The 13380-nt window shown below is 32.5% G+C and overlaps 2 protein-coding genes across 2 annotated transcripts; both read left to right on the forward strand.

The window, feature by feature from the left end:
* Positions 1-7727: 7727 nt before the first annotated feature.
* Positions 7728-8849, forward strand: LOC139515167 (uncharacterized). Its single transcript, XM_071304729.1, has one exon. It carries the CDS (start codon positions 7728-7730, stop codon positions 8847-8849), a length of 1122 nt encoding a protein of 373 aa, XP_071160830.1.
* An 820-nt stretch (positions 8850-9669) lies between these two features.
* On the forward strand, positions 9670-10986 carry LOC139515168 (uncharacterized protein F54H12.2-like). The gene has a single exon (XM_071304730.1). The coding sequence runs from the start codon at positions 9670-9672 to the stop codon at positions 10984-10986; it is 1317 nt and encodes a 438-aa protein (XP_071160831.1).
* Positions 10987-13380: the final 2394 nt, after the last annotated feature.

A 13380-nucleotide genomic window follows, 5' to 3' on the forward strand; every position in this document is an offset into this window, starting at 1 on the left:
AATAAATTAATGAGAACACTGGAGTGCAACAAAAACAAATGCCAACATGCATAGAAACAACTGCCAAAATCCTGATTTGGTACAGGACATTTTAAGAAAAAATAGTGGGTTATCCTGGTTTAATGGCATGCCAAACCTCCTGCTTTATGGAAAAATTAAGGCATCTAAAAGTAGATAAAATTTCAAAAGCAGCCTGATTTGGCTATTTGATATATTGATGTATTATATAAAATTTATAAGATTAAATTAAATATCATTTGTCATGAATGATGTTAAGTTGGTAAGTAAAAGAAAGTAATTAAAATTGATCATTTAAATTCCATTCAACAAAAAAACTTCCCCCCTTTTTTAAACTTGAAAATGCCATGACAACAATCATTTTCCTTGCATCTGGACATTATTTCTACAAAATTTATAGTTTTCCTAGCCACCAGACATTTTTGAACCCTAATTTTATCGTTTTTCTGGCTACTTGTCAATAAAAATTATATTTATCAGTTTCTTGATCACTGGACCAGACTTAAAGCAAACACATTGTAAATGAAACAAATATAGGGGAATGCATTTCTACATTTTATACCAATAAGAAAAAATATATAAAAGGAGACCAAATGACATAGATGTTCCCATCTATGTGTCAATCAACAACAACAAAAAATCTACTGAATAACATACCTAGCACATACGGAATGTGACTGGATAAAATATGTGCTCAACCCTACCTTAACATGAGACAGAGGTGTATGAACAATGTAAAAAATCAGGAGTGTTCTTGTTTAAACAAAAAATCAACAAAATTACAACCAATTTCATGTACTTGGATGTTCCAACAACACTCCAGACTTTGGTAAGTTTGTTGTAAATACCGAAAGATGATTCAACACCACTGATTTTATGCCCAACCTACAATAGTAGAGGAACATTAAGTTTTCTGGTTTGTGGGTCCGTTCGTCTGTCTCTGTTTGTTCGTTCGTCTCGCTTCCTCGACATAGGAATAGTGATCCGATGGCGGCTTTAGCTAACTTCTTTGAAGCTTTATATTTTAGAATGTGAAAGACCTGGATGATTTAAACTTTATATATAGATGCATCATGTTACGAAGTTTCCATCAGTCACATGTCCAATATCCTTGACCTCATTTTCATAGTTCAGTGACTACTTGAAAAAAAGTAAAGATATTTTGTAATGTTAAATTTTCTCTTATAAGAAATAGGATAACTATATTTGGTATGTGCGTACCTTGCAAGGTCCTCATGCCCGTCAGACAGTTCACTTGCCCTCAACCTCATTTCATGGATCAGTGAACAAGGTTAAGTTTTGGTGGTCAAGTCAGTATCTCAGATACCATAAGCAATAGGAGTAGTATATTTGGTGTATGGAAAGATTGTAAGGTGTACATGTCCAACTGGCAGGTGTCATCTGACCTTGACCCTATTTTCATGGTTCAGTGGTTATAGTTAAGTTTTTGTGTTTTGGTCTGTTTTCTTATACTGTATGCAAAAGGTCTACTATATTTGGTGTATGAAATGATTGCAAGGTGAAGATGTCTAGCTGGCAGGTGTCATCTGACCTTGACCTCATTTTCATGGTTCAGTGGTTAAAATTAAGTTCTTGAGTTTTGGTGTTTTTTTCTGATACAATATGCTATAGATCATTTATATTTGTTATATAGAAATATTTTCTGATTTATTTGTCAGTTGCGCAGTTTTTATTTGACCTTGACCTCAATTTTACAGTTCAATGCTCAGTGTTAAATTTTTGTGGTTTTTTTCTCCTTTTCTTAAACTATACTAGAACACACCCGTGATATCGCGGGTCTGTGACTGAATTACAGTATATAAATATGCGTAAGCCTTATTTTAGTATTGGTATTGTCAGTAGTGTGTTATGAGACTGCCCTCCGTAATCTCAAGTACGGAGCCTGTAATCCCCTCTAATCTTCTTAAGCCAGCTTATAATCCCCTCTAATCTTCTTAAGCCAGCTTATGGTACGATTTAAAGCAGCTTATGATGCAACTTTAAGCAGCTTATTATGCAATCAATCGGATAAAGATAATCCTTATCTTTTAATCTAGATTAGTGCTCCTCAATGTTTTTGTTCCTTTAAACACATCATTGTGCAATCAATCGGATTAAGATAATCCTTATCTTTTAATCTAGATTAGTGCTCCTCAATGTTTTGTTCCTTTTTTTTTATCCCGATAAGAGTTAACAATTGCTAATTATAATCTATTTGTTTTCGGATTAGAGAACCGAGTATTAACCCTTTTAATCCTGATTAGGATAAACAAATGCTAATTATAATATATTTGTGAGACTGCCCTCCGTAATCTCAAGTACGAAGCCTGTAATCCCCTCTAATCTTCTTAAGCCAGCTTATGGTACGATTTAAAGCAGCTTATGATGCAACTTTAAGCAGCTTATTATGCAATCAATCGGATAAAGATAATCCTTATCTTTTAATCTAGATTAGTGCTCCTCAATGTTTTTGTTCCTTTAAGCACATCATTGTGCAATCAATCGGATTAAGATAATCCTTATCTTTTAATCTAGATTAGTGCTCCTCATTGTTTTGTTCCTTTTTTTATCCCGATAAGAGTTAACCATTGCTAATTATAATCTATTTGTTTTCGGATTAGAGAACCGAGTATTAACCCTTTTAATCCTGATTAGGATAAACAAATGCTAATTATAATATATGTGTTTTCGGATTAGAGAAACGACTCTTAATTTATATCCTAGATTAGAGGAATCCCTTTTGATAATTAACCAGTTGTTTCCAGACAATCAAAATCCAATTGTTTTCGAACTTAATTAGCGGATCCTTTGTTTGAATAAAGGGAATTAATTGTAACGGAAGGAGAGACAGGCTATTTTTTTATTTTTACAGGAAATACTCTACACAACAGATTGCAAGAGAGAAGAAATATTAACAAACCGCTAACTGTATTTTCTAACAAACTAGTTGAGATAAGGATATTTAAAAAAATGAAAAAAGTTTTTCTTTCTTTCTCTTTGTAAATTCTTGATATTATTTTCTTTCTTTTCTCAATTAGTTTGTTTAAAAATAAACACCTCGTTGTCTCATCTATATATAGTTTCTTTTAACACAAAATAATAACACATTTCATGTATTAATCATTTATTTAAAATATTCTAGATTGTATTTGTTTTTTTTTAGTTAAAACATTTAAATTGTAACCATTTTTTTCTCTTCTTTTTTATTGTAAATATACTGTTTATGTCTCGTTGCACATACATTTTCTTTTGGGTTTCCAAATTAGTTTCTGTCTTTTTTGTCTTTTTATTCCGTTGGATGTATTCATTGTCACTATCTTCACTGTATTCATCTGTTTCTTCTTTCTCCTTATTTTCTTCTTTTGTTTTCTTTTCTTTATAAGAGGTAGACTCGAATCGTACTTTGTTTGTTTTTTCGACATTCCTAAACAAACGAAGTGGAATGTTAGTAGACTTCAGAAATTGGTAGAATTGATGTATACCAGCTGTTAGTTTTCTACGACCAATTGGAACTGTTGAATCACGTATCAAGTCAACGATATGAGTGTTTGAAATATCTTTTCCGTCAATGCAAACTTCACCTTGTTCGTCCCACTTAATAGATGGTTGTTTTTGTAAGTAAAGCAAAAGTCGCCGGGCTTTGTCTTTATATCTAGATGGAATAGTGATATTGATTAACGATTGTAAATCATCATGTAACGGTTTCTGGTCATAAGAAAGATTGTGTTGGTTATTGTCTCGAGGTGGAGTGTCATTTAACACCACTTCCGCTTTCGGTTGATCTTCGTTTTGCTTTTGTAAGACAGCCTCGAATTTATGTTTAGGAATAAGAATCATTTCCTTCGTCATTTTAAGTGAGCAAGCACAATCTTTACTACTATAGGAATGAGATTTGATCGATACTTTAAAAGAAGTCTCTTTCGATGTAAACGTTGGGTGTCCTCGGCAGTGATTTTACGAATAACCGTTTTGTACTCCGTATTGTATAACCGTGTTGTATATACATTCTAGTAGGATCTTAAATTGTTCGTTATTCATCGTTTTTATCATTGCGAGTCTTTGTTGATCCTCAGCGGAAGCCAATAAGGATAGAAAATTAACGTGTCTAATCACTTGCTTACTCATAGTTTTTTAAGTATTATTTCGGAAGAAAAACCATACAGTTCTCTCCAATGAATATATTTGTTCTAAGTAAATAAAGTTTGTCTGTGTGAGCGCTCAAATCAATCGTCAAGTATCCGTATTTTTTTTTGGTGGCGAGTTCGTAGGCCGACATGAAATATTTCACCTGACCTGGTAAAATTTGTTTAGCAAGTACTGTTAACTGGTGTTGATCACGATGATTTTTCAGACAAATAATGTAAGATGCATTCAGGGAAATGGTGCGCATGAATTTACCCGGAGAATGATATAAATTCTGAGTAAGCATTAAAAGACTTATGTTTTGATGATGAGATTTTACCGTAAATAAATTTAAAACTTCCACATCATTCACTGCTGTTGCGAGCAAATCGTCTAAAACCAGAAGCATAATATGTTCCCTTTTTTCTGACCATGCATCCACTTGATCACTGCTTGGTAAACCTTCATAAAAAGTAATATTGTTTATTTCTTTTTCCATACTTGTGAATAATTCTTGATAAACAGAATAGCAATATACAATTTTTACAGGAGGGGTTGAAAACATACCTCCAGCTTGTTTAATTATGCGAAAAGTCAACATAGTCTTTCCACTTTGTGTCGGTCCCACAATTAAAATAGAACATGGTGCTTGGAAAGGTAAAAGCGTACGATCTCCACTCGACATGGTCTGAGTTTTTTCAGTTTTTTTTCCCACAAATGACTGAAATAAAGTTTAAGTTCGAGTTTTATATGTTTGATACATAAGTATTTTTTGTTGATTTTTCTTTTTACATGTATTTAGCTCCTTTTTTGTATTTTGGTATGTTTTTTTTACGTGTTTGGCATCGGTGTTCCTTTTTGACGTGTTAAGCTTCCGTTCTCAACCAACAATGCAAAAACTGTTAAAAATCATTTGACCACAGAATATTGAAAACCAACACTGAAAACCAAATCGTGAAAGAAAAGCTTCAGTTCTACCAACAAATATCAAAAAGAAAACAAGTTAAGAAATATTTATTGAACGCACAAAATTTCAAACATGAATACAAGAATATAAATAATAAATTAAATTACATACAATGTACAATATATGAAGAAATTTAAAAAAAAAATAAAAATGTCATATTAAGTTTTCACGTGATTTGATTCTTTTTTCCATTAAACGGTAAACATTGTCTTTTATTGTTTGACTACGTAGTCTGTCCAATACGATCACGTTAAGTAGGAAGTAATTGCACACAAATTCTGAAGACATGTTCAGTTTTTTTACGTCTTCTCTGAATTTAATCAACACATCTAAAAGTAAAAACGAACGACATGCTGTTTCAAAATGTCTTTCCAAGTGCTCCTGCTCGCTTTTCATCAAACATTCGTGGTTATGTTGACTGGGGTGTTCAACTTGGCAACCAGAACACGTTTCTTTCGTTTTCTTTGTAATCAATTCCTGTAACACCTCGGCAAAAGAATAGATCAAGACTGTAGTTAGAAGCTTCTTCTCCATGCCCGACATGGCGATTGTTCTCAAAACAAATGAAGTTTAGTGATCTTCAATAAAAGAATGTAGAAACACTATACTCTCTTTCAGATTACACAATTTTAGCCACACGTCTCTGTTGATTTTGATTTTTTTACCCTTTACAACGATATGAATGAATGTCTTTTGCTGTAGTCGTCTTCCTGTTTTCTTAATAATTACTTTAGTCTCGTCGTCAATGGTAAACACATCTTCTCTCTTCAATAAATTTGTGTCGAGGTGTTCGTAATCACATTTGGTTGCTTCTCTCACCAAATAAATTTGACACTGAGTCATGATGACTGTGGTGTTTTTATATACAGTGATTTAAATACAGGTATATTCATGCGTAGGGTCATACCATATTCGTGCATGCATAGCCATGTTTTTTTAATTAAACTTTTCGGATGGATGGATTTGGTAAAATATATCCAGTACACCCACTCAATAAACTAATCCATAATTCAGTGTTTCCATTTTGCATTGTTATATCATGGAAGTATTATATTGATATATAATACTTCCATGGTTATATTAACAAGTGATGCTATAACAATTGTTATTACAATAATTATTTGACAGAAATACACGATTTCTGCTTTGGGAATATTTTCTCCCATGAAGCGCCAAGTCGTTTGTGTGCTCTCCGTATTACTTCTTGTCTCTTCCATGTTGGTAAGTATAATAAAGGAACCACGTCGCTTATCACTCATACCTTTAAATACGTTTTAAAAAAAGTCAATTTTTTTTCTCTTTCAATTAATTATAGGTAAAGAACACATTGGAAAGAAGATCCTTCTTCCACTGTTCAATTTGCTTCTTTTCCTCACACAAATGATATAGTTTAATCAATGTTTGTTTTTTTAACTTACAAAGATATATATACATTCTCCCTTTTCGCTCCTCGGACACGAAAGCGTTATAAATCATCTCTATCTCATTCATTATTTGTATTAAATGGAAATTATGAAAAAAGTCTTAAAAGAGGGGCTAAAGATACAAGAATGACAATCAAATTCATAAATTGAAAAAAAAAATATCTGACAACATCGAGGATAAAAAAGACGAAAAGACAACGTTTGTTAAGCGTACAGTGACGAATATTACATACATATTCATTGGCACATGATTTACTAGAATACAGTTTCGCACCTCACGTGTATAAAACGTACAGTGACAAATATAACATATGGCACATACATATTCATCGGTATCATTAACGTTTGTTAAAATTACAGTGACAAATATTACATATTGAACATACATATTCATTGGTAAATGATTAACTAGTATGAACTAAAAAAAAAACCTTATTATTAAAAAAACACCCAATCATTTTAATTAAATCAAACAACAACAAGCATACCAACAAATTATACACTCTTTTATAAATTGAGTGGTCTTTAATTTAAATGGACCTTACGCAGTTGTGTAAATCTTTTCTTCATTTCTAAGCGGTGTGTAAATATAAGTGCGTTAAAATCACGACTGTAAAAAAAATATTAGATATAAATTATTCGTGGTCTTCATAGAAGAATAAAACATTTGTGCTATGTTACCCAATCTCCATGTTCCAACTGGACAATTTGATTGATGATCTTAAATATCTTTTCATACTTTTCTCGCTAGACAAAGTCAGAAAATGTTTTTTTACTTTCTTTTCCTGTTTCTATTTTGTTTACTATTTTTTATTTATTTAGTGTGTGTCTGCATTTAATATATATTTTTTTTATCTTGTTTTATATTTGTTTTGAAAATAAAAATGTACATATTCTCAACTTGTTATAGTTTAGAAGAAGAAAATTAATACAAGCATTAAAAAACTCTCCAACTCTAACTAGTAGTTTGTTTTTTGTTAAATAATAATAACAAGTGTTTATTGGTGATACTCTAGTGGAATAAAGACATTGAGACGTAAACATACATGCATAGTGATCAAAGGTACACACTTATTTATTATGGTAAAATGAGGACGGTAAATAGAATTTTATTGTACATTTTCACTGGTTTTAAAATTCTCATTTTTATGTATATTTCTCAAGAGTTTGTTTGGATATAAGTTCAGTATAACACGATGGATGAAGAAGTGAACAATCTTTTGACACCAATTTATTACAATATAGGAAATCCGAGTTCTTTTTCCTCAGCTAGCAAACTTTATCACATTGTTAATGCGGATGGGAAAAAAATTGGTTACCACAAGATAAAGAGATGGTTAAATGCACAAGACAATTATTCCTTACAAAAAACTCCCAGGCGTTCTTTTAGAAGATTACGTGTGTATACAACAGGAATTGGTAACTTAATGGACGTCGACCTAATGCAAGTAAGTAATTTATCACAATGGAACTCTGGATATAATTTTATACTAGTTGCCATCGATTGCTTTAGTCGACGTCTTTGGATGCAACCATCAAAGAGTAAAAAAGGTGTTGACATAGCCAAAGCTTTTGAAAAAATTCTGCAAACAGCAAAGGTAGACAAGATCCGCTCGGACGTTGATGGATGTTTCAAGTCAAAGGTTGTTCAAAAACTTTTCAAGGAAAGAGGAGTGCGACATTTTGTAACTAAGAACGAGATAAAAGCAAACTATGCTAAGCGTGTGATACAAACCATAAAAAATAAATTTTATCGTTACTTTACTAAAAAGAGAACGTATCGGTACATTGACAATTTACAAAAATTTGTAAAGAGCTACAATGCAACACCACACAGGTCCCTAAACTATATTGCACCCAACGACGTTACACCGGAAAACGAAGCGGATGTATGGGTTCAACAATACTTGAATAAAAAGAAATCTCCTGATAAGACGAGTCGACCAAATACCAAAAACCCACAAAAACTTAAAACCGAAGCAGATTTGAAGAGAAAAAGAAAATTGCAACGGCGGAAGAGTTACAAATTTAAAATCGGTTCTCTTGTTAGAATCTTCAAAGTTGTACGGAGATTGAAAAAACAGAGCATCAAGATTTATAAATTGAGCTCTTTTTATAACGATGAGGAAATTTCTGGTGAATATTATTCTACTGAACTTCAGGCTGTTGATAAATCAGATGAATCCCTCTGGGTTGTAGAGAAAGTTCTGAAAAAGCGTAAAAGGCGAGGAAAGACCGAGTTTTTATGTAAGTTTCAAGGTTGGCCTGATAAGTATAACCAATACATTCCCGAGGAAGACATTCAAACATTATCATGACAAACGACGATATTGACGAGGATCACATTATTTTCTTATTCAACGATCAATCAAATAAGTATTATCCTGAAAATATACCTTCAAATTTTAAGGTTCACCTAAGTGACACATTGTATTTAGAAGGAAAGTGGGAAATAGCTGTTTTGGATTTTTATTCCAAGGAGAAAATTTCAACTGTTAAAAAAACTAAACACGAACTATACATTTTTTGTGACGTATGTATGGGTGTAAGTCTGTTTCACAATGAGTTTTCACTTTTACGACGTGTATTTCCTACACCAAATAATACTTGGAATTACGTTTTTTCTAACCCTATTTTCGTACCTGTGAAAAAAACTGAAATCCGCGACTTAGAAATACATATTTTCGACGAAAGTGGAGAACAAGCGTCATTTTTAAATCAACGTTTGTCCTGTACACTACATATTAGAAAAAGAAAGGGGAAGTATCAACGATGAATGCAGACAAAATGTACATTCCAAGCATGGAGAAGTGGTCGAAATATTATCAAAATGTTGTGCAGGGGAATAATAAAACGTATATAACGCACAAATACCGGACGTAATGGGTCTTTTATGATACCTATTGAGAATCAAAAATCGCCGTCAACCTCGTCGAAATCTAATGAAAAGTACAATATTCATCTAGTTAGTCCAAGTGCGCAAATGGTCGGAGTCTTTAGAAGATGAGGGTTTGCATATAAAAGGAAAAAAACGTAAACGAAAGACCAGTCATAAGGCAACCAGCAGTGGAGTTGGCGTATGCAAAAAGAAAAGAGAACCAAAACGAGACGTTTTTTTTCAGAGTACATGAATTAAAAATGGCTTTACTAACATCACAGAACAACTTCACAGAAGCTATTCCTTCACAATTAGAAGTTTTCGAGATACCTCCATACCAGTTAGGAGTTGAGTCAATTTCGTATGAAGAATGTCGGCCTACATCACAAGTAACAGCCTACAACCCAATAGAATTTAATTTGTGTGCCCAGAACGGACTAGAATACATCGATCTCAGACGGTCGAAACTGTATGTTAAGTTGCGTGTAAAACATAGCAATGGAGACAATATTGCTATAGATTCAAAGGTGGCACCAGTAAATGAATTTTTCTATGCACTTTTTTCTCAAGTCGACTGTTACCTACAAGGTTCACTGGTATCATCAAGTAATACCAACTACTCGTACAAATGCATGATGAAAACGCTACTCGATTATGGACAAGATGCAAAAGCATCACAACTAACGAGTGCGTTGTTTTATAAGGACAGAAGTGGACACATGGACTCATTTGATACTAACACGGGTCTTTACGAAAGGAAAAAACTGATAGGTAATTCTAAGAGCCTTGATATGGAAGGAATGTTGTTTCACGATCTTTTTGAAATGGATCGTTACTTATTAAATATGGTTGACGTAAAATTGAAACTTTTCAGAAGTAGACCGAGTTTCTGTCTAATGTCAAGCGAAGACGATGCGGACTATGATGTTGTCATTGAAGATATTGTCGTTAAAGTGTGTAAAATTAAGGTCAATCCAGCTTTCATTTTTGCTCATTCGGAAGCATTGAAATCAACGAATGCTAAATATCCCTATACAAAAACAGTAATGAAACATATTACTCTTATGATGGGTAGTACGTATGCAGTGTTGGAGAACATTTTCCAAGACGTGAAACCAAAACGAATCATCATGGGTCTAACTTCGACAAACGCCGTGAACGGTGATTATCAACTTAATCCGTGGAATTTTCAACATTTTGACTTGCAACAAATAACTTTGTACTGTGATGGAGTTCCTGTAGATGGAATTCCTCTGAAACTACAATTCAACGAAGACAGGGGTGCAACAAATGTTGCAGCATACGTTAAAATGTTTGAAAACTGTGGAAAGTGGGGCGGAGATGCGGGGAATGAAATAACTAGATCGGACTTCAACAATGGATATGCTTTATTCTGTTTTGATTTACAACCTCACTTTTCAGATGCCAACTATCTGTCACTGGTAAAGCAAGGAAAAGTAAGACTTGAATGTCATTTTGCATCACCCTTACCAGAAACTGTCTCTTTACTCATTGTAGCCGAAAACTCTGGCTATTTTGAAATAACGGAAAATCGTCAGATCAAAGTAGAACACTAAGTTCATACCTAATACTGTTTGTTGTATTTTGTCCTATTTAGATTATGTTATGACACAACCACATTATATGACATTTCTTTTTCTGTGTTTAATATTTCTATTTGTCTAATAAATATTCAAATATAATTCTTTTACTTGTTTTTTTTCTTCCTGTTCGTCTTTTAAAATGTCTTCGCTATAGAACTGATGCATTGATTTAAGTTTTTTTTTACATTGCTGCTGGTCATTTACCTGCTTTCAGGTAATTTATTAAGTTTGAAAACCAATTTGGAAATTTTGTGCAAGAGTGGTAAACATTCATTTAATTAAATGTTTTTCATCAAAACTTAAACACAACCAAAAACAAACCAAATAAAAAAATATACGTTTGTATCAAACATATAAAACTCGAACTAAAACTTTGATTTCAACGATATGTGAAAAAAGAAGAACTCAAACCATGTCAAAGGGGGGTCATTCACTTTTACCTTTCCAAACACCTTGATTAGAGTGCTCACACAGACAAACTTTATTTACTTAGAACAAATATATTCATTGGAGAGAACTGTGTGGTTTTTCTTCCGAAATAATACTTAAAAAGCTATGAGTAAGCAAGTGATTAGACACGTTAATTTTCTATCCTTATTGGCTTCTGCTGAGGATCAGCAAAGACTCGCATTGATAAAAACGATGAATAACGAACAATTTAAGATCCTACTAGAATGTATATACAACATTTTACATGGAGTCGTTACACTATCTCCGCTAAATAAAAAGAAACTGTTTGAGTACAAAACGGTGATTCGCAAAATCACTGCCGAGGACACCCAACGCTTACATCGAAAGAGACTTCTTTTAAAGTATCGATCAAATCTCATTCCTATAGTAGTAAAGATTGTGCTTGCTCACTTAAAATGACGAAGGAAATGATTCTTATTCCTAAACATAAATTCGAGGCTGTCTTTCAAAAACAAAACGAAGATCAATCGAAAGCGGAAGTGGTGTTACATGACACTCCACCTCGAGACAATGACCAACACAATCTGTCATATGACCAGAAACCGTTACATGATGATTTACGATCGTTAATCAATATCACTTTTCCATCTAGATATAAAGACAAAGCCTTGCGACTTTTGCTTTACTTACAAAAACAACCATCTATTAAGTGGGACGAACAAGGTGAAGTTTGCATTGACGGAAAAGTTATTTCAAACACTCATATCGTTGACTTGATACGTGATTCAACAGTTCCAATTGGTCGTAGAAAACTAACAGCTGGTATACATCAATTCTACCAATTTCTGAAGTCTACTAACATTCCACTTCGTTTGTTTAGGAATGTAGAAAAAAACAAACAAAGTACGATTCGAGTCTACCTCTTATAAAGAAAAGAAAACAGAAGAAGAAAATAAGGAGAAAGAAGAAACAGATGAATACAGTGAAGATAGTGACAATGAATACATCCAACAAAATAAAAAGACAAAAAAGACAGAAACTAATTTGGAAACCAAAAAGAAAATGTATGCGCAACGAGACATAAACAGTATATTCACAATTAAAAAGAAGAGAAAAAAAAATGGTTACAATTTAAATGTTTTAACTAAAAAACAAATACAATCTTGAATATTTTAAATAAATGATTAATAAATGAAATGTGTTATTATTTTGTGTTTAAAGAAACTATATATAAATGAGACAACGAGGTGTTTTATTTTTAAACAAACTAATTGAGAAAAGAGAGAAAATAATTTACAAAGAGAAAGAAAGAAAAACTTTTTTCATTTTTAACTATCCTTATCTCAACTAGTTTGTAAGAAAATAAAGTTAGCGGTTTGTTAATATTTCTTCTCTCTTGGATTCTGTTGTGTAGAGTATTTCCTGTAAAAATAAAAATAGCCTGTCTCTCCTTCCGTTACAATTAATTCCCTTTATTCAAACAAAGGATCCGCTAATTAAGTTCGAAAACAATTGGATTTTGATTGTCTGGAAACAACTGGTTAATTATCAAAAGGGATTCCTCTAATCTAGGATATAAATTAAGAGTCGTTTCTCTAATCCGAAAACAAATATATTATAATTAGCATTTGTTTATCCTAATCAGGATTAAAAGGGTTAATACTCGGTTCTCTAATCCGAAAACAAATAGATTATAATTAGCAATTGTTAACTCTTATCGGGATAAAAAAGGAACAAAACATTGAGGAGCACTAATCTAGATTAAAAGATAAGGATTATCTTAATCCGATTGATTGCACAATGATGTGCTTAAAGGAACAAAAACATTGAGGAGCACTAATCTAGATTAAAAGATAAGGATTATCTTTATCCGATTGATTGCATAATAAGCTGCTTAAAGTTGCATCATAAGCTGCTTTAAATCGTACCATAAGCTGGCTTAAGAAGATTAGAGGG

The sequence above is a fragment of the Mytilus edulis genome, chromosome 3, assembly GCF_963676685.1.
Source record: "Mytilus edulis chromosome 3, xbMytEdul2.2, whole genome shotgun sequence".
NCBI classification, from domain to species: Eukaryota; Metazoa; Mollusca; class Bivalvia; order Mytilida; family Mytilidae; genus Mytilus; species Mytilus edulis.

What these genes read in the sequence shown, in the direction of transcription:
- LOC139515167 (XM_071304729.1), top strand. Translation starts at nt 7,728, where the DNA reads ATGGATGAAGAAGTGAACAATCTTTTGACACCAATTTATTACAATATA.
- LOC139515168 (XM_071304730.1), top strand. Translation starts at nt 9,670, where the DNA reads ATGGCTTTACTAACATCACAGAACAACTTCACAGAAGCTATTCCTTCA.